This window comes from Hyla sarda, chromosome 7 (genome assembly GCF_029499605.1).
Source record: "Hyla sarda isolate aHylSar1 chromosome 7, aHylSar1.hap1, whole genome shotgun sequence".
Classification (NCBI taxonomy): domain Eukaryota; kingdom Metazoa; phylum Chordata; class Amphibia; order Anura; family Hylidae; genus Hyla; species Hyla sarda.
Window position 1 is genome coordinate 185,010,720 of NC_079195.1, and position 25,204 is coordinate 185,035,923.

Here is a 25,204-nt window from a genome sequence, read left to right on the forward strand (position 1 = left end):
TTCTGGGTTAGGGGTGGGATGTAAACAGGTTGTAGTGACGGAACCTAGTAGATATTACCCACCTGGACTTAGATTTATAGGAATTTCCTCCAGTTTACACTGATAATCCCCCCATTCATCGTCTTCTTCTATAGTCTCCACTTTAATATCAGACAGATCTTCGCCCTGGTTCAGGATGTAAACAATCCGTGCAGAAGTCAGAAGATGGCTGGAGAATGAGAATCCTAAGCAATAACATCATTACAACATGTTATATGGAGCTTAGTGTGCAGTAGGAACACAGCTCCTCTAAGGGCACGTATACACATGTAAAAACAAATATTGGTTTTTCCTTTAATGACCAGGCTCTTTTTAAAAAACTTTGACGTGTCTCTTTAAATTGTAAAAACTTTAGAATGCTTTTTTTGAGCGGATTCTGAGATTGTTTTTTCGTGACATATTGTACTTTATATAAGTGGTGCATTTTTGTTGACACATGCAGCATTTTTTGTGAAAAACTCTTGGCGTTTAAATTTTTTTTATGGTGTTCATTGTGCGTTAAAAGTGATGTTATATTTATTCTGTGGGTCGGTACAATTATGGCAATCACAACATCTATGGGGTAAATGCTGCTGGGACTGGCACGGTCGCTGCCCGGCAGCTTGACAGCCGGGTCCCGCCGCCGATCTCCTGAGCTGCACACAGCAGAGCAGGAGATTGTCAGGACGTATGCATACATCTCAGCGCGCGAACGTGTCTGGTGCTGGGATGTATGCATACGTCCTATAGCGGGAAGGGGGTAAAAAACCTACATAGTTTATTTTTCTGCACAGAAAAAGAAAAGACATGTCACTTTTACGCTTGGTTCTGCATGGACGCTCCCATTAAAATCAGCAGGAGCTTCCACATGGTGTGCTAATTCTGAGGTTTTGCCCATGTGAACATGCCCTTAGGATCATACAGAGTATTTGACCAGATATCAGCTTCATTTACCTGATGACCCTGTGGGATTCTAGGATTGTTTTCTTTCCAGTACTGGGCACAGAGAGAAGGAGCAGGGGCATTGTTGTTACTAGGTCCATCTGCTGAATATAACAAAGTGGTTAATACATGTCTATTAAATTATCTGATAATTGGTCAGTCTATATGTCCCTCAAAGCTGCTCTCTACAAGTTTTTTTTCATTGAAAAAATGTAATAAACCTATGTGCCCAGACTGCATACTAAAACAAAAAAAGCTTTTACTCACCATCCTTGCTCCCTCACAGCCTCTGGTTTGGGCACCTGGTCTAAGCCGCAGCTTTGCCCATCAGCGCTCAGCCAATCACTGACGGGGCAGGACATCGCTGCGGCCAGGGATTGGCTGAGCAGCAATGTGCCAATACAGGAGGGAGCAAGGATGGTGAATAGAAGCTTTTTTGTTTTTTTATGCAGTTTGGGCACATAGGTTAAATAAATTTTTTGAGTGGACAGTAAAGTGTTACCAATGAAGATGGTGAATATTTTTTGAGTTGTCCTGCTTGATAAATTTGCCTCTGTCTACATGTTCACTCTTATGTGGACACAATGGGGGAGGTTTATCAAAATCTGTGCAGAGGAAAAGTTGCCCATAGCAACCAATCAGATCACTTCTTTCATTTTGCAGAGGCCTTAAATGGGCACTGACATGAAAACAAAAAATTGATATGTTGTAGAACTTAAGTACTACAACATATCTCTAATATAGTTTAATTAAAAAAAAGCGATTTTAAAACAGTTTAAAATCACTTTTAAATTCGGCCACTAGGGGTCGCCCTCCTAGTGGCCGAATGCATTCAGCAGTGACGTCACCACTGAATTTCGACTCGTTGAAGCCTGGCAACTGGGTTTGCGGGCTGCGCTGCGGGGAGGGGGTACTCTGGGTGAACTAAGGGGGAGGGGAGCGAGTTGAGCGGCGCGATGGGGGCAGGGGTTGCGGGCTGCACGGCAGGGAGCGGTATGTGCTCCGGTGTTCACCTATACAGGGTGCCTCCAGTTGTTTCCCCACTACAACTCCCAGCATGCCCTGACAGCCAATAGATGTCAGGGCAAGCTGGGAGTTGCAGTGGGGAAACAGCTGGAGGCACCCTGTATAGGTGAACTACGGGCGGAAGTGCCGGCCCCAGCAGGCATCAGTGACGTGGTGCCTGCTGGGGAAGTCTGCCTGGTAGTGAGCACGCTACCAGGCAGACAAAAAGGCATTTTTAATATGGTAAAAAAAAAATTTAAAGGCAGGGAGGGGGTTAGGGATAGATGGGTAATAGGCAGGGACAGAAAAAAAAAAGTGATGGTGGGAGCTACCCTTTAAAAATCTGATTGGTTGCTATGGGCAACTTTTCCTCTGGACAGGTTTTGATAAATATCCCCTAATGAGACCACTGAGAGGAGCAAAACAAGGTTGTAGGGCTGATGAATTCTGACCTATAGCACAATGTTGTTTACTGACAAGGGAGAATGTACTGGCCACAATTTACCTGGGCTGGTATCTACATGAATTTCCTCCTCTTTACACTGTTGGCCACCTCTCATATATATTTCTTCTTCTGTTATTACTTCCACTTTAACATTAGCCACATCTTCACCCTAATGCGGACAAAGACAGACACAACAAAAAGTATATACATTTAATCTGTATATGGGTACATTCCCATTGGACAGTGAGTTGGGGAGTGAAGCGCACAGCCGCGTGCCTAGCTTAATCTAGAGATTGATACTGAGACCCTGACTGATCAAATAAAGTTTTGTTGTTTTTATTCCACTTATTTTTTTTATACCTCAGAACACCTGTGACAGTGTCACACATCTAATGTGTTAAAGGATACCTCCGGGATGTAACAACTTATCCTCTAAGGATAGGGCATAAGTGTTAGATCGCTGGGGGTCCGACCACTGGGGCTCCCTGGCTCCCTGAATGGGCATTTTTTAACACAGCAGGAAGCGGCGGCCAACACGCCTCCTCCATGCAGTTCTATGGGAGAGCTGGAGCGCTGTTTTCATCAATCTCCGGCTCTGCCATAGAACTGCATGGAGGAGGCATGTTGGCCATCATGCTGTGATCGAAAATTCTCGTTCGATGCAGGGAGCCAGGGCACCCCAGCAGTTGGACCCCCCGCTATCTAACACTTATCCCCTATCCTTAGGATAGGGGATAAGTTGTTACATCCCTGAGTTATCCTTTAGGTGGAAAATTGTGAACTTACCACAAATTCATTGTCTTGTAAACTAGCCAGCTGGAGAGAGGTCACCAGACAATGGAGCAATTGTAAGGGCATTAACCTTTAGCTCCCCTTTTGCACGAAACAGAATTAAAGCTGGTGCAAAAGGGGAGGTAAGGGTCCTTGCAGAGAAATATTAGAGACTAACTGGGGGAGATTTATAAAAACCTGTGTAAAGGAGAAGATGACCAGTTGCCCATAGCAACCAATCAGATCACTTCTTTCATTTTTCAGAGGCCCTTTTCACAATGAAAGAAGCGAGTTGATTGGTTGCTATGGGCAACTGGTCGACTTTTCTTCTACACAGGTTTTGATAAATCTCCCACATTGTCTGAGCAGACAGGGAGAAATGCGGTTTGAAGCGACTAATACTTATAAGCTGATTGTCCTGCATTTCAACTTAGCCCAAAATGTTCTCAACCAAAACTGTATTGTCCTTGGAATAAACTGTTAGAAGATTAATGCCCGGACAGACTGCATCTCAGACTGCATTATCGCTACTGAGGAAGGTGGCCTTTTATGAATTTTTTTTGCACCCCAAAACATGTCTAGCCTATAGATTATTTTAAAAGACGCACCAATAACATCTCCAAAGATTTTCTGTTGTAAAGATCTATGCAGTCTGGGAATTAAAGGACATCTATGGTGTAGATTTTTTATTTTTATTTTTTATAATCCCCTGTGCCTAGGCTGCAAAAAGGAACAAAACAAACTTTAACTCGCCTTCCGACATTCCCCTGTTGCTCCGATATCAGCGTCACGGTCCTCCGGTGCTGGACTTCTTCCTGCTTCCTGGGGAAGGTGACTCATACTGCACTCAGCGTATCACCAGCTGCAGCAATGTCCCGCCACGGTCGGTGATAGGCTGAGTGCACTGTCATGTAAGGAGCCCGGGCCCCGCCTTCTCCCTGCTGCCCGGGCTCCTTACATGACAGTGCGCTCAGCCGAGGAGGGACATCGCTGCGGCCAGCAATATGCTGAGAGCAGTATGAGTCACAGTCCCCAGGAAGCAGGAATATGTCCAGCACCGGAGGACTGTGATGCCGATATCGGAGCAACAGGGGAACTTTGGAAGGTTAGTTAAAGTTTGTTTTGTTCTTTTTTGCAGCCCGGGCACAGGGGATTATACAAAATCTACACCATAGATGTCCTTTAATTTTCATACTAGTGGAGCGCACTCTGCATCAACCTGCTGTAAAGGAGACGCTCGGAGGATGCTGTGATACTATCCAGAGCAAGCTTCCATCAACTGTGCCAAGTGACCACTTCAGCCTGCCAGCTTAGAGGTGGCTGTTCTATCATCTAGGACAGCTCATTATTCCAGCCTACCAGGACATTGTACTATCTTCCAGAATAAGCTTTCATTAGCTGCAGCAGCTGACCATCTCAGCCGCAAGCCAGCGTACTGCGGGAAAGATTGAGTCGTGAGATGGTACATAGTGCCGAATGAGTGTCAGCTTGTCTATTTAAACCTGTGTAGAAGTAGAAAAAAGAAAGGCTCAGAGGAGGCGCCTTGTGCGTCACCCTAATTGATACAAAAGTGGGGGCAAGGTATGAATCTATAAAGTGGCCGCTCACCTGGAGCGTATATTACATACGCATATAACCTCAAGCAGAGGTATGTTGAGAAGGGGGATCCTGTGCAATTTGCCTAATCTGAAGAAGGGGTTTGTATATCCTGAAACGCGTCATTCCTGTGTACTACAATAAACTTGAAGCTATACATTTCTGCTATCACTATGCACCAGTTCATTTGTATGACCTGGTGAGATTCTAGACTGGGCATTTGTTTGGTACATCTGAAATACTTCCATGTGAACAGTGCAGCAATATCCCATTGAAATCAATAGGACTCTTCTGCTGCGGAATTTCCATCCGGAATTCCATCTTGTGAACATAGCCTTACAGTATAATGTCTAACCTCGCCTTTGCACCTTCTCAATGGCGTCTTAATGAAATATATCGGATGTTTTGAACTATACAATAAACATACGGTCGGTGTGGAAGAATCTAGTGGTGAGTGCAACGCTTCATTTTTCTTCGTAACATATGTATTTACTGTATAACATCCTAATATTTACAGCAGGTCTCACCTCTCCAGAGAGCAGCTCAATGATCTGGGTGGTGAGTTCTAGGATCTTCTCATTGTCGTTTCTCTCATGGTTTCTCTCATGCGGTGGAGGCTCCACAATGGAACTCTGGGTTTTGCTCCATCTTCTGGATATATAACGATGATTGCTGGAAGTCAAACACTCTCCAGATGTTTTCTTTACTACTGTATAATTCTGTGCATGAGGAGAGACTGATAAATATCAGTATATACATAACATGAAACCCTCCAGCCGTGTACTCGTATATTCTAACCAAAATGAAATTGGTATTCTGACATTAGGTTAAAAAAAGGTAAGCAGAAGCATCATTGTTTTTCTAGCTGTCCTAGTTCTAAAACCAGCAAAAAAAATTATAAAAAAATTGTATTGTGACTATGTACCTCCTTTCAGCTGATATTGCTATTCACTACATCCTGATTGAGCATCATTTGAAGCACTGTCTCCCTCAAATTCATGAAAGCTCCCTCAAATTCAGTACTACAATTCCCAGAATGCATTGCTTTCCTTAGATCTTGATCACAGCGCTCCTACCATGCCTTCTATTCTCCCACAACACTCCTGCCAGTTCCTCTCCCATAGCTGTGGCTTCAATGGACACTGTCATTTGCCAAAATGTTTAATATAATGTAGGTTATAACATTATATGTATATTTGTAATATACATTGTTTACAAAATATGTATATTTATGGGAGAAGAAAATGCTGTCTTTTGCCTGCAGGTATTGCCTGTGTGTCTCTGTACGGAGACAAAATACAGGAAGTGAGGGCGGGACAAGCAGGGCTCTGTACAGGCTCCTGGCTTGTCAATCATCCTGATGTGTAAGCCGGAGGCATGTCATAGAGCCCGGCTTGTCCCCAAGGCGCAGAGCATGGCTTGTCCCCAGGGCAGGTACACCTTCAGTGCCCCACTTACAGCTGCTATAGATTGTTTCTTTTAGGATATGTTCAATCACTGCAGATTTGCTGCAGATTTCCTCAACTGATCCACAGCATTTCTACAACTGATTTTGTAATACATTTATTTGTTTTCATGCAGAAACGCAATATTTCCTGCAACAGATGTGCAGCATGCGAGCATACCCTTAGGGCAGTGTTTGCCCAACAGTGTGTCTGAATTCTGTCGCATGTATGTTGCAAAACTACAACTCCTACAACTGTCTGGGCATGCTGGGAGTTGTAGTTGCTCAACAGCTGGAGACACACTGTTTGGAAAACACTACCTTGGAGGATGCCACAGTAGCTGATGATGATCACACACATTCACGCTTGACAATGTCATTTGACAGATCCCTTACCTCTCCAGTCAGCAGGTTAATAAGCTCCAGGGTGAGGTTTAATACCCTGTCAGCTATGTCTTTTCTGTCCTTGTCCATCCTCAGTCGATCAGTCAGACAAAGGAACATTGTTTTGCTGAAGAGACATCAGCAGGACAGATCCTTTACTGAAGAAACCTAAAAGGAAAAACATTATACTGAATTATTATGTATTTCTTATATGTAATGATGAAACATAACAGTAAAACCACAGACAGGCTATTGCTACCAGTTGGAAAACTCCAGCTATACCTTTGAAATGAGTCAAGTTGAAATTGAATTGGAATATGGCAAATGATAAATTGACCAGCCTTCTTACAGACTTACAAAGGCACTTGACAGAACTTGGCAGCCCTGGATAATACATTTGGATGACTCTCTTTAACCTTCAATTGTTACTCACTTACAGATCATATGTAGGTTCCTTATCACCCCACCGACACCACCACCCCCACCACGTGCATCTTATTCGTATCCCCTTGTGTATGTGTTTATTGTTTTTTTTTTTTGTCCAGGCAATCTTAGGATACCTAGGTGTATATATACCTTGATTACCTTATTTAACATAGTAAGGGCTTGTTCACATTGCCATTGTGCTCCAGTAAATACCATTTACCGAATTATTCGCCATATAAGACGCAATTTTTCTTCCCCAAAACTGGGGGGGGGGGGAAGTTGGTGTGTCTTATAGGGCAAATACACATTAAAATCCTGTCATATCGCGACGGTCCCTGCGGCCATCAACAGTCGGAACCCGCAGCTAATACAGGACGTCACCAATCGCGGTGATGCCCTGTATTAACCCTTCAGACACGGCGATCAAAGCTGACCGCCGCGTCTGAAGGGAAAGTGAAACTAACCCGGCTGCTCAGTCGGGCTGTTCGGGATCGCCGCGGTGAAATCGGCGAATGACTGCTCCATGCCGGGATCCCCTGCATGGCCGGCGCTCTCCTTCGTCGTCAAGCACACCGTCCCATCATCCAATAGGAGCGGCGTGCGTAGCGACGTGATGGCGGCGACGGAGAGCGAGGATACCGGGCAGCAGAGACGTTCCGGAGCGACGGGGACACCCCGGGGGTAGATTCATCAAGACCTGTGCTGAGGAAAAGTTGACCAGTTGCCCATAGCAACCAATCAGATCGCTTCTTTAATTTTTCAGAGGCTTTTTCAAACATGAAACAAGCAATCGGATTGGTTGCTATGGGCAACTGGTCAATGGTCAATTTTTCCTGTCAAAGGGTAGGCTATAACAGACAGCAAATTAAAAGACATGTTTTAAAGTTGTTATGTTGGAAGCAGGAAACATGGACAAGAAGGGGTACTCCACTGGAAAAAAAATATTTAAAATCAACTAGTGCCAAAAAGTTAAACAGATTTCTAAATTGTAAATTTGTAAAAAAAAATCTTAATCCTTTCAGTACTTATCAGCTGTTGTATGATCCACAGGAAGTTCTTTTCTTTTAGAATTTCCTCTCTGACGACAGTGCTCTCTGCTAACACCTCTGTTCATTTTAGGAACTGTCAAGAGCAGGAGAGGTTTGCTATGGGGATTTGCTCCTACTCTGGACAGTTCTTAAAATAGACAGAAGTGTCAGCAGAGAGCACCGTGGTCAGACAGAAAGGAAATTCAAAAAGAAAAGAACTTCCTGTGGAGCATACAACAGCCAATAAGTACTGGAAGGATTAAGATTTTTTTAATAGAAGTAATTTACAAATCTGTTTAACTTTCTGGCACCAGTTGTTTTCCAGTGTAGTACCCCTTTAAGGATCCTAGTGACCTTAAGAAAGGCCACATTGTGATTGAGTGGGTCAGAGATACAAGTCTAGTGCAGTGTTCCATTACGCAGTGGTTAGTACCAGGGCTTCAACTGACAATTGGACAGTGTCTGAAGGGTTAACAGGGGGAATGAGGGAACAGACCCTGAAGGGTTATCAGGGAGAAAGCAGAGGAGACAGTACCTGAAATGTTAAGAAAGGGAAGGGGGGGGGGGAAATCAGTATCTGAAGAGTTAACAGGAGGAAAGGGCAGGGGACAGTGCTTGAACCTGAAGGGTTAACAAGGGGGGGGGAGCCCCTAAAGGGTTATCAGGGGGGGGGGGGAAGAGAGGATATTACATTTCCAAGCAGATTCAGCAAGAAAAAATTGACATGTTCATTCTTTCTGTGGAGTCCGCAATTGGAATTTCCAAGCTGAATTTTTCCACTCGGAAATTCTGCCATGTATATTAACCCTAGTAATTCCTCCGCTCACAGACAGAAGTGAAGCTATGTAAATCCTAGCAGCAAGAAGCAATTGTGAAACAACTGGACAGGACCACCAAATAGGAATAGTGGTTCTCTGTCCAGCCCAACCATAGAAACACAAGAGTGCAACTGATGGGAGAATTGCATGAAGCCTTTATGGTACATAGCACGCTCTATGAAGTACTTTGAGGGCAGTGACATTGATATCTGCATCCCATTGGGACATAAAGGGGAGCTTTATACCAAATGAAGGGGAGTTTAGCATGGCATATAGGTGTGATAAGGATCCTTTTATTTGGGGGTGACTAAAGGGCCAAACGTTCAAAAGGAGAATATTGAAAAACTGTACAGGACTTGCAGTGAGTGGGACTGTCAAAAAGTTGTTTTTGAACAACAATAAAAAAACGTCTCAAAGGGCAGGAGGTGCTCAACCCCAAATGCAGTTGTGCGCAGATCCTGCCCTTGTGGTCTTTGCTAAGGGCAATTCCCAGCATGAAATGCATACAATGGGCGATGCCTGTAGCAGACTACAAGTGCCACAATAGCATCCTACACCCGATGAAAAGTGTGGATGTGTAACAATTAGAGTAATACAAAAATGTAGGTGCACTACTGTGGTAGATGTAGACAGTAACATGACTAACCCTCAAAATGATGTTAAAATTGAGACATTAGCCAGTATATCCTTATATGAAGGACATACCTGAGCCCACACACCAACGCCAAGGTTTCTCAAGTGGCACGGGACCTAGCACTAACCTACCTGTGTCGTATGGGTAATACCAGGGGCCAGTGGGCAATTACAGCAGCATTAGGTCCGACTCACAGCCTTCTCCCAGTTCACTCCAGTGTGGCTAAGCACACATACAAGGGGAGGAGGGAGGAAGGCCATGAGCTCCACCCAAGTAGGCTATGTTGCCGGCCTCAAAGGTGCACCAAAATGCTGCCTATAATAGTGATTAAGGCAGGGCTGTGGAGTCGAAGTCAGTGTCGGACAAAATTTTGGGTACCTGGAGTCGGCAAACAATGCACCGACTCCGACTCCTACTAAATTTAGATTGGAATGAAAAATAAAAAAAAGCAAGTTTAAATGTCCCAATTCACAAAAAGTTATAATTAATGAATTTTCTACTATAAGAATAAAGACCAATGCATGCAGTGCCTCATGTAACCGCAAAACGAACACATTAAGTGACCGTGAAGAAGCATGCTTTTCATATGCTTTACTATTTGGCACACAACGCACAATTAGGAGCGGCAATACTTATACTTTCCATAGTGTTGTGTTCTGCTGTTACAGGGAACCCATGGGTAACCTAGCCTCTTACTGATAAGGGATTAAGTAAATATGTTTTTTGCAGGACTAGAGACACTTGCATAAGTGAAGGGAATGGAGGGTCAATAGTTCAAGACTGAAGCTGTAAACCATTGGAAAAACTGCTGCCATTCAGCTAAGGCTATAAAAACTTGTAAACTCGATTGTTAGCTTAAAGGGGTACTCCGCCCCTAGACATCACGAGGGGCGTAGCCATGATGTAGCGATGCTCCGGCCCTTGTATCGCCCGTCATTACGCACAGAGCGAAATGATAGCGCGGTATGCAGTAATGATAGCGCGGTGCCGCATCGGCGATCCCGGGGGTGCATCTGACATCTTATCCCCTATCTTTTGGATAGGGGATAAGATGTCTAGGGGCGGAGTACCCCTTCAAACTTGACTATGGGATTCTACTAGGGAAATCATGTTTTATAATAAATGCCCCTTCCTGGATCCTCCTACTGCCCTATCTTCAGCAGCAGATCAGCACACAAACTGTTCAATACAGTAGACTGTTGGCTTCCCAGCCAGTAGTCCTGTGGTAATGACATGTATGTTGCCTTTCTTTCCTTCAAGGAATGTACAAAATACATTCACATATTAATACAGAGGAGTCGGAGTTGGAAGCACAGAAAACTCCGGAGTCGGAGTCGGAACATTTATCTACCGTCTCCACAGCCCTGGATTAAGGTGTTTAGATTTGGAGTTTATAAGTTTATACACCTCAAAGTATAAAATATGAACAAATGTTCATTGTTCCCACTGTATGTGTGCTTAGGCACACTGGAGTGAACTGGGAACAGGCAGTGAGTTGGACCTAATGCTGCTGTAATTGCCCACTGGCCCCTGGTATTGCTCATACGGCACAGAAAATTGAATACGGCAGAAAAATTTGCTTGGAAATTCAGTTTTAGCAGACTCCAATGTTTCTCAATGAGATACTACTTCTCTGTGCAAACGGCGTACTTTCCACTGTGGATACATCTGTCATGGAGATTCCAATTCTGGACTCGGCAGAAAGAACTGACATTTCAATTCTTTCTGGATAATTTGCTTGAAAATGCATTGTCTTGTACGGAGAAGACACATTTCCTAGCGCCCTGGATGGAGAAATGTCCATCCAGATATTTTGTGGGCAGACAGTTTGCCATGTGAATGGGGCGTAAACCTACCTGGATTTCTCAGAAACCAATGAAAGAAAGAACTGTCTGGCACTGCTAATGTGATGTAATTAGCGCGTCCAACTATATTATGACAGGCATAACTGCATATGTATCTGTCCAGCAAAGGCAATGGTAGTGGAGGTGCTCTTATCCAAAAGATCCATACATGGCAACTCATAGACTCAATAGAAGGCAGAAGATAACGCACTCACCACAGGTACCGATGCAAAAGTTCAGGCTTATTTCATATCACGGTCCCCCCGGACGAAGGTCAGTGGACCGAAACACATGTAGGGGTGGCAGCATCCTGGGACTTCTAGTACTATTCGTTACTATCTCTGGTATGTATACACTGAGGTTGTTGCTTTAAGTTTTTACTGATACTTATATGTGGCATTAGCATAGTCTGCACCTGCACTTCAAAGGAGAACTCCGGTAAAAACAACTTATCCCCTATCCTAAGCATAGGGGATAAGTGTTAGATCGCGGGAGGTCCGACAGCTGGGGCCCCCTGCGATCTCCTGTACGGGGACCCGGCTCGCTCCTGCTCAATGCAGGAGCCGAGCGTTTTTGACCACAGCCGAAACTGCGGCCGACACGCCCCCTCCATACACTACTATGGCAGGGCCGGAGTGCTGCCTTTGGCAATCTCCGGCCCTGCCATAGAAGTGAATGGAGGGGGCGTGTCGGCCACAGCTTCGGCTGTGGTTGAAAACGCTTGGCTCCTGCATTGAGCAGGAGCGAGCCGGGTCCCCGTACAGGAGATCGCAGGGGGCCCCAGCTGTCGGACCCCCCGCGATCTAACACTTATCCCCTATGCTTAGGATAGGGGATACGTTTTTTTTTTTCCCCATACCGGAGTTCTCCTTTAAAGGGGTACTCCGGTGAAAACCTTTTTTCTTTTAAATCAACTGGTGGCAGAAAGTTAAACATATTTGTAAATTACTTCTATTAAAAAATCTTAATCCTTCCTGTATTTATTAGCTGCTGAATACAACAGAGGAAATTCTTTTCTTTTTGGAATGCTCTTTGAGGACATCACGACCACAGTTCTCTCTGCTGACGTTATTATAATAATAATAACACTTTATTTATTGTTTTCCTTAGTGGGATTTGAACCCAAGTCCCCAGCACTGCAAGGCAGCAGTGCTAACCACTGAGCCACCATGCAGCCCTTAGCATACATCTGCTATGCATGGTTGATAAAATGGACAGAGACGTCAGCAAAGAGCACTGTGTTCATGATGTCATCAGTGTTCCAAAAAGAAAGTAATTTCGTCTGTAGCATTCAGCAGCTAATAAGTACTGGAAGGATTAAGATTTTTTAATAGAAGTAATTTACAAATATGTTTAACTTTCTGCCACCAGTTGATTTAAAAGAAAAAAGGTTTTCACCGGAGTACCCCTTTAAGGCTTTTTTAGCCCAAGCTGTTTGCCGCATTGATATTGACTATATAAAGCTGTTATTTCACCCTGTGTCTACAGTACAATTTTCATACACTGGTACTCAGTATTAAATTATTGTATGTCCCAGGTATTGCCGCCTTTTGCTGCCGATTTCTCCTTTTTTAACTGTTTTTATGTATTTGAACAATGTATTTCAATAAAGATTAATTATTTAATTACCTATGTTAATAGCTCCTGTGTTCTTTGTGTTATCTGTATATTTGGAGTCTATATAGATTATTATGGTAGTCAGTGCCACATTTATCTGAGGGATTTTCTCTGCTGTAAATTAATACTACTATTCTCACTTTAGGGGTTATTATAATAATTGCAGGGCTACCCCCTTTTAGTTTATAGGCCGAAATATCATACTCTTGTGCATGTTTTGGCGTTTATGTTTATTTCATATCAGCAGTGGACAGCTTAACACAGGACAGACACACGGGGAGTAATGTGATACAGGTGAGGTGGAGGCGTGACACAGGGGCGGCAACTAGTTTCGCGTTCGATGGCGCTTCCTCTGGCCCATACTGATCTGGAACGTCAAGGTGGAGTTTTATGCAGTAACCTGATGGGCGTTACTATATAAACCTAATATCAGTGCAAGATACAAAGTGCAAATATAAGTGATTATAAAAACAACACCTAATTTAAAAATATATACACAGTTGGAAGGCTTTAGTGGAGAAAAGCACCCATCTAATTCCTGTCATTTAATCCCAGGGGACCGAGCGCATTGACTCAGATTATCCAACAGGCTTCTTTTTCCATGAGCAATAGGTGCTTAGCTCCACCTCTAGAATATCAACTTTCTCGATACCAGCAAACCTAATACAGGACACATCGCTGTGGTGGACATCTCAGACATGGATTATAAACCGCACGGCCGGTGCATTGCCATAGAATGAGATTTGCCATAGAATGAGATGGTCTGCCTCCATCACATCCTATTGGCTCACTCTTGTCACGTGACATATTTACGTGACATCGATGCGCACAGCAGTCTCAGTTTGGCTATCACAGGGAGGGGATCTCCTCTCCCTGTGATAGCTGAAGCTGTACGGAGCTCTCATGGCCTCTGTGGCCTGACAGAAGCTCACACATTTACGCAGCTCATACGGCTGCCTCATATACATTTACTGTTGATCCACAGCGCTATCGGGATCCCTATGCCCGATGGCGCTGTCATCAGTGTGCGTCCCCTTGAGCGCCCCACGCCCGCAGCTCTACTCCCCGTCCCCCGCAGCTCTACTCCCCGTCCCCCGCAGCTCTACTCCCCGTCCCCCGCAGCTCTACTCCCCCCTGTCCCCTGTAGTTCTACTCCCCGTCCCCCGCAGCTCTACTCCCCCCGACCCCGTAGCTCTACTCCCCGTCCCCCGTAGCTCTACTCCCCGCCCCCAGTAGCTCTACTCCCCGCCCCCAGTAGCTCTACTCCCCGTCCCCCCTAGCTCTACTCCCCGTCCCCCGCAGCTCTACTCCCCCTGTCCCCCGTAGCTCTACTCCCCCCGTCCCCCCTAGCTCTACTCCCCGTCCCCCCTAGCTCTACTCCCCGTCCCCCGTAGCTCTACTCCCCGTCCCCCGTAGCTCTACTCCCCGTCCCCCGTAGCTCTACTCCCCGCCCCCAGTAGCTCTACTCCCCGTCCCCCGTAGCTCTACTCCCCGTCCCCCCTAGCTCTACTAATAATACAGTAAATGTATATGAGCTGCGTAAATGTGTGAGCTTCTGTCAGGCCACAGAGCCCATGTGAGCTCCGCGCAGCTTCAGCTATCACAGGGAGAGGAGATCCTCTCCCTGTGATAGCCAAACTGAGACTGCTGTGCGCAGCGATGCGTGACGTTTAAATATGTCACGTGACAAGAGTGAGCCAATAGGATGTGATGGAGGCGGACCATCTCATTCTATGGCAAATCTCATTCTACGGCAATGCACCGTCACCTAACATCCTCTGCTCATGTAACCATCCGGAGACAGAGTGCAGGAACTGAGGTGGAGGTAAGTAAAACTGTTTTATTTTATTTTTTCTAGATGGACAATTCCTATTGACAAAAACATTAACGTTACCACTAAATTTTTATTCGTCATGGTGACCTGGCGCTTTGGATTTGTCAAGCTCTGATTTAGCATATAGGGGGAGATTTATAAAAACATGCTCCTAGCAACCAGATAGCTTCTTTCATTTTTCAGAGGCCTTTCAGAAATGAAAGGAGCGATCTGATTGGTTGCTATGGACAACTTTTTTTCTGGACAGGTTTTGATAAATCTCCCCCATAGTGTATGTATTTGGCATATAAGGGAGGAGGGGACTGTGGGCACAATGGGGGAGATTTATTAAAACCTGTGCAGAGGAAAAGTTGCCCAGTTGTCCATAGCAACCAATCAGATTTCTTCTTTCATTTTTAACAAGGCCTCTGCAAAGTGAAATAAGCGATCTGATTGGTTGCTATGGGCAACTTTTCTTCTGGACAGGTTTTGATAAATCTCCTCCATAGTGTATGTATTTGGCATATAAGGTAAGAGGGGACTGTGGGCACAATGTCTATAGGGAAGGCAGCAGACATTTCATATTGGCCTTACACATAGAATAAGACACTATGACATTCACTACACCGGCTATAACACCAATACTGTACACTGCAGGAGGAGACGGGGGCTATGGAGGGTTAATAAGGTGCAATCTCTCCGGAAACACATACACTGAGCACTCACTGAGCCGACAACCACTCGCTCCGGAAGTAGCCGGTCCGACTCTTTTCTATGTCCCCCTGTCCGTAATGTATTTCTACACGTTCAAGAACCCATGTGACCCGCAGCTTGTCCGCGATACGTTCCCTCCGCCGAGCACTGCGCACACAATCCAGTTTCCAAAGAAATCCCTTGCATCGGCTGTGGAGATGGCTTGCGGCCATTTTTCTGTAGCCCTGCAAATGTATAACGGAGGCCATTTTGCAGGGGCAGGGTCCTCGGATTTTTTGGTGGTGGGGCTGTAATATTAAATTACGTCACTATGTTATTCCATATTCTGGATTTTGTTACGCAGTATGTGTAGCAGGGGTAAGACACAAAGGTAACCCTTCCAACCAAATTCCTGCACTGAAGACAATACAACTTACCACCATACAGAGTTCATTATACAGCATGGAAATAAGACCCTTCATGTGCCAGGACTCAGTATAAGTTGGAATACCTCCACATAGGTGCTGAGACGTATAGAGCGGTGGGACAATTAATAGCCAAAATGTAGTAACTAGTTCAGTCTTTTTCCTGAATGTATAATTTATTTTTTATTTTGCTTAAGTGTAAAAGACTAATTTTTTTTTTTTATTCCACAGACAATATGTAAACGTCTCATTAAAGCCATATTCACACATCCAGAAGAATCCTGCATTGGAATTCCACCGGAGAATTCAGAGTCCCATTGTATGTGGAATTTCCAGATTTTTTTTTTTGGCACGGAAATTCTGATTTCCGTGTCCGCAGAAAAAATGAACCAGATCATTCTCTCTGCAGACTCCACATAAAATGCATAGCCATTCCCGTGCAGTGTCCATTAGGGATGTAAGAAAAAATTGATTTGCGCGATTATCACGATTTTTTTCATTTGGCGATACTGAATCGATTCAAAATATTTTTGAATCGATTCTTTTAGGGATGTGGAATTTGTATCTCCTGACGCCCGGAACAGCATGTCCCGGGCATCAGGAGATACAAGTTCCACATTTGTGGAGCCGGGCAGGCCGCGACCCCCGGCTGATTTCAGTAGCCGGGGACCGCTGATGCATCACCGCCGCTAATATCCAGCATGCGGTGCTCTGCATTGTGTATGGAGCGGGCTCCGGACTCGTGCCCACTCCATACTCTGCAGCCCCCGGCTGTTCTCAGTAGCCGGGGGCCGCCGCTAATAGCCAGCATGCGGCGATCGCCGCGGCTGGCTTTTAAAGGAGTAGTCCGGCACGCACTTTTCTCATTTTATCCTGTCCGGGCTGCAAAATAAAAGAAAACGCACTTTCTCTTACCTGCCAACGAGCCCCCGGAGCTCTGGTACACTCCGGTACAGGTGTTCGGTCCCCGGGCTGTATTCTTCTTACTTCCTGTTAGTCCGGCACGTCACACGGAGCTTCAGCCTATCACCGGCCGCAGCGATGTCCCGCCTCTGCTGGTGATAGGCTGAAGCTCCGTGTGACGTGCTGGGCTAACAGGAAGTAAGAAGAATACAGCCCGGGGACCGAACACCTGTACCGGAGCTCCGGGGGCTCGTTGGCAGATAAGAGAAATTGCGTTTTCTTTTATTTTGCAGCCCGGGTGGGATAAAATTAGAAAAGTGCGCGTTGGACTACTAGATCGCCGCTGTTAAAGCTGACAGCGGCGTCTATTGGGATCTATGAATGCTCCCAGGTGGGCGATGTATCGGGATATATCGTGATGTATCGTCACCTAGACGGTAGCGCGATATGTCGGGATATATCGAATCGCCACACTGGTATCGCGATTCGAATCGTATCGCCAAATTATTGGCGATTCACACCCCTAGTGTCCACACACCTAACATGTTCATAACATGCCAGCGCTAAGACCACACGGGAATGCACGGTCTCATAGATAGCTATGCATTCCGTGCGGACTCCGCAGAAAGAGCGAACAGGTTCATTCTTCCTGCGCACATAGAACTCGCTATTTCCTTGCAAAAAAAAACCATCTGTCACAGAAATTCCACTGTGTGCACAGCGCAGCATAATCCAGTTGACTTTAACAGGACTATACTGCTCTGGAATCTCCGTGCAGAATTCCAATTTGGAAGTCCACACAAAAATTCCGAAATGTAAACATAGCCTAACAGTCTATTATAACTGTATTAAAGTCTACTCCAGTGGTCTCCAAACAAGGGACCTCCAGCTGCTATTAGGGCATGGTGGGAGATTTTTTTTTTTAACAGCTGGAGGTCCACAGACGCTAATGGGCAATATAACAAATGACATTATCATTGTCTGTTGTAACAGTTTCATAAAGTTGTCCAGGATTACAAAAATGTAAAAACAGCACTACGCCTTTCCACAGGAAGTCTGTACTACTGCAGCTCAGTCCCATTTACTTCAATGGAGCAAAGCTGCAATACCAGTCACAACCTGTGGACAAGAGTGGTGCTGTTTTTGCAAGAAAGAAGCAGCGTATAATTATGGACAATCCCTTTAGCGGCGATAAGTTACTTTTATAAACTCTCTTGCAGTCTTTACTTCTACTTCACTGACATTTATAGCCCCCTCTAATACCTATTTAGCACTTATTGATATGGTGTCTGAACAGAGTGCACACAAATCCTTGAAAATCAATATTACATGATCTATTTGCAGTGTTTTCCAGTACATGGAACAGTTTATTCTCAAATGGGCACTGTCAGATTAAAAAACGTTTTATATGTTGTACATCTCGGCAAAACATTAAAGGAGAAATGCAGCGTAACACTTATTTCCCCCTGTGCCCGGCTGCAAAAACAAATAAACTTTAAGTCACCTTCCTACGTTCCCATTGCTCCGGTATCAGCGTCCCGTTCCTCCGCTGCTGCTGGGCTCCGTGCTTCTTAGGCTCGAAACGTCATGCTGCGGTCAGCATATTGCCAGCAGCAGCGATGTCCCGCCTCGGCCGGTGATAGGTCATGTTAGGTGCTCGGGCCGGCACTGGCCGAGGCGGGATATCGCTGCTGGCAGCAGCGTGACATTTAGAGCCTAAAAAGCACGGAGCCCAGCAGCGGTGGAAGAACGTCCCGTTCCTCCACTGATGCTGGGCTCCATGCTTTTTAGGCTCTAAATGTCACACTGCGGTCAGCAGCCAATACCAGAACAACAGGGGAATGCAGGAAGGTGAGCTAAAGTTTGTTTTATTTGTTTTTGCTGCCCAGGCACAGGAGGACATAAAAGTGTTATGCTGCATATTTCCTTTAACCATTCTAATTTACTGCATAAGAAAAAATAATTTCCTTTTTATAGAAATCATGGCTTATAAAATCATGGCTTTGTCCAAGTTGAGGACAGGACAGAGAAAAGAGGAGTACTATCACTATGTCTCTCCCCAGGGACCAAGAGTGATTGTTTTGTGATGCTATCCATATGTGCCTTTTCTATGTTGTGTTTGTCAGTCTTCTGTACTACATCCTCATGCATGGGTCTGTTGTGTAGACATTAAAGGGGTACTCCGGTGAAAACCTTTTTTCTTTTAAATTAACTGGTGGTAGAAAGTTAAACATATTTGTAAATTACTTCTATTAAAAAATATTAATCCTTCCAGTACTTATTAGCTGCTGAATGCTACAGAGGAAATTCCTTTCTTTTTGGAACACTGATGACATCACGAGCACAGTTCTCTCTGCTGACAACTCTGTCCATTTTAGCAATGATGCATAGCAGATGAATGCTAAGGGCTCGGTGGTTAGCACTGCTGCCTTGCAGTGCTGGGGACTTGGGTTCAAATCCCACTAAGGACAACATTAAATAAAGCATTATTATTATAACAACGTCAGCAGAGAGAACTGTGCTCGTGATGTCATCAGAGAGCATTCCAAAAAGAAAAGAATTTCCTCTGTAGTATACAGCATCTAATAAGTACAGGATGGATTAAGGTTTTTTAATAGAAGTAATTTACAAATATGTTTAACTTTCTGCCACCAGTTGATTTAAAAGAAAAAAGGTTTTCACCGGAGTAGCCCTTTAAGGTAGCACCTACTTACCTCAAGGCCATACTCCACATTAGTGTTATCGGTGTATGTTCACAGACTGTAATGGTTTACCTCAGTTTCTGTTCTTTCTATTGTTTTTGTTATACTGTTCGAAATACTGCACTTTATGGTTAATTACATTGTCGTATACATTCTGTTCAATTGCATTGAACTTCATGCGCCTTGATCTATTGTATTATGTACTGGACTTTGTTCACTTTCATGGGCCTTGTCAGGCCCAAGGCCTGATTATGGAAACATCCATGTGTTTTATAATCGTATCTGTGTATAAACTAACACCTGGGGGTGAGGGTCATTCAGATGGTGTGTCCTTTGTTTTTTGTGTATTGCATTTTATTGGGGGTCTGGCTGTTTGGTATCCTTTGAAGTCATGCACTCTAGTCCCATTATATAATCAAACAGATAAGGGGTCAGGAAGAGAGATGCCCCACCTGGTGGGATCAGAGGGGAGGGGGGGGGTGGAGTTTCCCTCCAAAGAAGCAGAGATAAGATTTAAAATGCTGGACTCAACTGTTGTTCAAGGCTGTGCCATAAGCTGACAAGACCATCCTAAGAACAGCTGGAACCCTCACTCTCATGGACTGCTATATCATCATGCTGTAAGAACTACATCTTTTGTTTTCTGAACTTGCCTTGACAAACTCTTTTATATATTTTTGTACCTGTATGTCATTTGTTTCTGTATTTTTATATAGTCTGCACTGTGATACCTTTTATCAGATAAAATGTTTAATTAATCAGCTCTGGTCTTTGATCTCTAGATATATGAGCTCACCTTTCTGAAGGCAGCTCTGGTGGAAACACGTTTATCTAAGGGTTAATTTGGTGACTTGCTGGGACTAGTAGTGGATACCCAGAGGTCTGGTGGCCTTAACCCTTGCACCATCACACTCTCTCTAGCGTCTCGGCTGGATCGATAGGGTGTGACTGTGACACGCCTGTCGGCTGATCTTTACTTACTCTTCAATAAAACTAATTTAAAAAGTGCTATCAGACAGGAGAGAGCACAGAGGAGTGCTATCAGACAGGAGAGAGCACAGAGGAGTGCTCAGACAGGAGAGAGCACAGAGGAGTGCCATCAGACAGGAGAGATCACAGAGGAGTACCATCAGACAGGAGAGAGCACAGAGGAGTACCGTCAGACAGGAGAGAGCACAGAGAAATACTATCAGACAGGAGAGAGCACAGAGGAGTGCTATCAGACAGGAGAGAGCCCAGAGGAGTTCCATGAGACAGGAGAGAGCACAGAGGAGTGATAGCCCACGCTCACTTACTGGACTTTGTCTATGCCTGTGCTTCTGCTTGGACAAAGCTATGATTTTATAAGCCATGTATATTAGAAAGGTTAAAGGAGTACTCTGGGATAAGAAAATGTATCCCCTATCCTAAGGATAGGGTATAAGTTTCAGATAGCAGGGTGTCCAACCGTTGGGGTCCCCCGCAATCTGCCGTACAGGCCTTGGCAATCAGTGGCCAGGGGGTGTTTCCGGCCACCGCATGACGCCAACACGCCCCCTGAATACATCTCTATGGAAGAGCCGGAGCGCTGCATTCAGCAGTCTCCACCTCTGCCATGGAAATGTATTGGGGGGAAATGCGCTACTTCGGCAAAGAGCCGACGGCCCCTTATGGGAGATCATGGGGGGCCACAACAGTCAGACCCCCGCGATCTGAAACGTATTCCCTATCCTTAGGATAGGGGATAAGTTTCATATCCCAGAGTTCTACTTTATTGTTTTGCCAAGATGTACAACCTATAAAAAGTTGTATGTTCACTCACGCTGCTGGAAATAAAGAAGCTTGATTTGCAAGTGCGGTGAGCTGCCGTCTTTTCTCTCCTTTTGAAGTATATCTGATTGGACACTTTGGCTTTTTGTACAAGTCTGTGCACCACCAGTGCAAAAAGCTACAGCAGGTGACTGTGCCTGTATACGACAGTGTCACGATCACACCCTATCGGTCCAGCCAAGACATTAGAGAGAGTGTGATGGTGCAAGGGTTAAAGACGCCAGACCTCTGGGTATCCACTACTAGTCCCAGCAAGTCACCAAATTAACCCTGAGGTAAACGTGTTTCCACCAGAGCTGCCTTCAGAAAGGTGAGCTCATATATCTAGAGATCAAAGACCAGAGCTGAATAATTAAACATTTAATCTGATAAAAGGTATCACAGTGCTGACTATATAAAAATACAGAAACAAATGATGTACAGTTACAAAAATATGAAAGAGTTTAGCAAGGCAAGTTCAGAAAACAAAAGATGAAGTTCTTACAGCATGATGATATAGCCGTCCTTGTCAGTGAGAGTACAGCTCTTGTCAACCTTTGGCACAGCCTTGAACAACAGTTGAGTCCAGCATTTTAAATCTTATCTCTGCTTCTCTGGAGGGAAACTCCATTTCCCCCCCCCCCTCCCCTCTGATCCCGCTAGGTGGGGCATCTCTCTTCCTGACCCCTTATCTGTTTGATTATATGATGGGACCAGAGAGCCCTTACATCCTGCTGCTTCAAAGGGCCTCTGACTTCAAAGGAGATACAAACAAACAGCCAGACCCCCAATAAAATGCAATACACAAAAAGGATACACCGTCTGAATGACCCCTCACCCATGTCTTGGATAATACATAGATACAATTATAAAACACATGTATGTTTCCATAATCAGGCATTGGGCCTGACAGACGGGTACTGAGGAGGTTGGAGAGGTTAAGACCCTGTTATTAGCAACAGTGCCAGTTGTATATCCTTGGTGGAAATCACGTGTGTTTATCTTTGACTGCATCAACTTGAGCACGCAGCTACAAAGGGCCATATACCTCTGATCCCATTCTGGATGATGGAAACCGATGGGGAACCCTCGCAACCCGAAGTCGGCACGGCACTTAGCGTGGGAAGAACTGATGTGGGTGCCTATTTCACCGCATGTGAGTCTAAGGACACCCCACAGATGCTCAGCCTTAAACCACTAGAACAAAAAATGATGTCACTCTCCGAAAAGGAAGTACGTTTGTTCTGGACTGTTAATTCCCTGTGCTCTTATGATGCATGCAATAGAGCACCTAGGGGTCTGCGGACATACAAGGAGTCGTCACAATTCCTTGAGGATGACAGTTTTCTGAATGAGTGGAGACAAGCCTACCTGGAGCATTCACTTTGTCTGATGAGGATCATCCTTAAGAGAAACAAAGTTGAATATAATCTGGTTACACAGGAGTTATGCAGAGCCAAATTGGAGTTGAGATCTCGGTACACTGAGGAACAGTTCGCAGCATTCATGAAAAAGTTGGAAAAAAAGCTATTAACAACACAAGCTGAAACAAAAGACAGAAAAAGAGACAAATTCCTTAGGGACTAGCTCGACTTCGAAACAGGACGGATATACGATTGGGGAAATCGTACACCATCTAAGAGGAAAAATTGTCCAAAGAATCGAAACAACGATCAATGGACAACCGACTCAGATTCGAGTTGTTCCGATGACCCTAATAGTGGAAATACAGAAGCCCGCTCCGCAGGAGCATAAAAAAATGGGGGACAACCCGAAGGAGGACAAGGCGGGGGCGGGGCAAGAAAAGGAAGCAAGTCTCAAGGAGATAATGGACATGGGTAAGGAGGACATTATTAATGTTATTAATCTTGCAAATGTTCAGATACCCGAGGATTGTGTTAAGTTATTATCTAGAGGATTGAATTTCAGTTTGACAGAATCTTTTGATGAAATTGACTTTCAGATTGACTTATTCAAGGCCATCAGAAAGATGGGACTCAAAAAACATTTTGCCAAGAATGTTGCGCCCACCCCTGACCCTCTAAGTGGGGAAAACCTATCTGTAGTGGCCCTTTGGGGTTTAGTGCAATGACCAGTATGGGGGAGGACATTGTAAGAGGGGCCCAACTTCTTTTGGATAATGACACCTTTACTGAAAAAGAGGAATTTGATATCTCGGCCTTTACTGGAGGCAACAGTTCTACTTTCTGTCCACCCTTACAGCCGGGCGGTACCCTTGAGCTATTTGGCTCCTTGGTTTTGAAGGATATTAAAATGTTAATTTACCCTGAATCAGTTGATAACTTGTCTAGCAAGGAGCACAGGGCCTTGAAATGGCTCAGAGAGCAAAAAGAGTTAGTCTTTCGAAAAGCAGACAAGGGTAGAAACATCGTTGTGTTGTCTAAAGAAATATACAGGGAGGAAGCCCTGAGACAGCTCAGCGATGTTTCCACCTATGTGAAACTTGCAGGTGATCCTACTAGTGGGTACCTCTCTAAACTTCAGACCTTGCTAAGAGGGTATGTTGAAAAGAGGGTATTGTCAGAAAAAATAGCAACAAGGTTGTTGGTATTATCTCCCCAAGATCCACAAGTCGCTGAGCCGACCCCCGGGACGTCCTATCGTCTCTGGGATCGGCTCGGTGACAGAGGGTTTGAGCAAGTACCTAGACTGGCTGCTCCGCCCCCTGCTCACGGAGATACCAACTTACCTGAGGGACACTGGGGAATTCCTCATGGCCTTGGATAGTGTCCACTGCCTCCCTGGATCCAGTTTGGCGTCAGTAGAAGTTGAAAGTCTCTATACCCGGATCCCCCAAGTTGTGGGGGTCTGGGTAATTAGAGAATTTCTGGAGGAAATTCAAATTGAAAGGGACCTGGTCAATTTAATCTGTGAGTCACTTGAATTTGTTCTTGGGCATAATGCCTTCAGATTCGGGGAGCAATGGTACAGGCAGGTTAGTGGGACAGCGATAGGGATGCCCGTCGCATGTTCCCTAACCAACCTGTACCTTGCTATACTCGAAAAATGATAAATTTTCAATTAAAAGAACCCGTTCACACGATATATCTCATCCATTTTGAGATACATGGACGATATTTTTATCGTGTGGACAGGTGACGAGGAACAATTTGTCCAATTTGTGGGGTATCTCAATAACAACGGGGAGATGAACATAAAGTTTACCCATGTCTTTGGCGGTAGGGCATTGGAGTTTCTTGACGTGAGGGTACAGATTTCCGAGGATGGTTTTATCACCAGCTGGTTCCCCAAACCCACGGCAGTTATTGCGCTTTTGCACTATGAGAGCTACCATCCCCCTCACGTCAAGAAATCCATCCCCTACAGCCAGTTTCTCCACCTAGGAGATTAAATAGTACAGACGAGATGTTTGAGACTCAGGCGGAGGAATTGGCTAAAAGATTTTTGAACAGAGGGTACCCAAATGAATCAGTCTATGCTGCTCTGAATAAAGCCCGGAATCTAGGAAGGAAGAAAGCGAGAGGGAAAAGGGAGACTGAAATTAAATATCTTACCCTGGGTGGAATTAACTGGCAAGTACGGGACTTTATCACATGTAAATCCAAATATGTGGTATATGTCATTTATTGCATATGTGGTCTGTTCTATATTGGAAAAACGATTCGCAGTTTGAATGTACGCATCAGGGAACATCTCCGATCTGTCACCACGGGAGTTGGATGTCCCAGATTAATTCAACATATTAGAGAAATACATGGTGGTGATCCGTCTGTTCTTAAATTTGCTGGGATACAGATTGTTGAAAATTCCAAAACCGGTGGTGACAGAAATCGGGAGTCTACTGCAATGTTAGAGCAAGTGGATCTTAAGAACAGGAGCGATGGGCGCAGGAGGATTAAACGAAAAAATTGATAGGAGCATTTTTC

General features: G+C 44.8%; 2 protein-coding genes across 3 annotated transcripts in view; both read right to left on the bottom strand.

Annotated features, from left to right (window-relative positions):
* The window catches only part of LOC130282872 (oocyte zinc finger protein XlCOF6-like), a 114,609-nt gene that overhangs the window by 8,680 nt on the left and 80,725 nt on the right, over window positions 1–25,204 (bottom strand). The gene's annotated exons all lie outside the window — the stretch shown is intronic.
* Window positions 89–16,189, bottom strand: LOC130282882 (gastrula zinc finger protein XlCGF66.1-like). 2 transcript variants are annotated; one of them, XM_056531789.1, is made up of 6 exons: window positions 15,499–16,189; window positions 6,618–6,773; window positions 5,305–5,496; window positions 2,471–2,579; window positions 973–1,061; window positions 89–224 (listed from the first exon to the last, which is right to left on the bottom strand). In XM_056531789.1, the coding sequence occupies exons 2-6, from the start codon at window positions 6,723–6,725 to the stop codon at window positions 198–200; spliced, it is 525 nt and encodes a 174-aa protein (XP_056387764.1). In that variant the 5' UTR covers window positions 6,726–6,773; window positions 15,499–16,189; the 3' UTR covers window positions 89–197. The 2 variants fall into 2 exon arrangements, with proteins under 2 accessions (XP_056387764.1, XP_056387763.1); XM_056531788.1 differs by having other exon boundaries at window positions 973–1,064; window positions 15,499–16,185.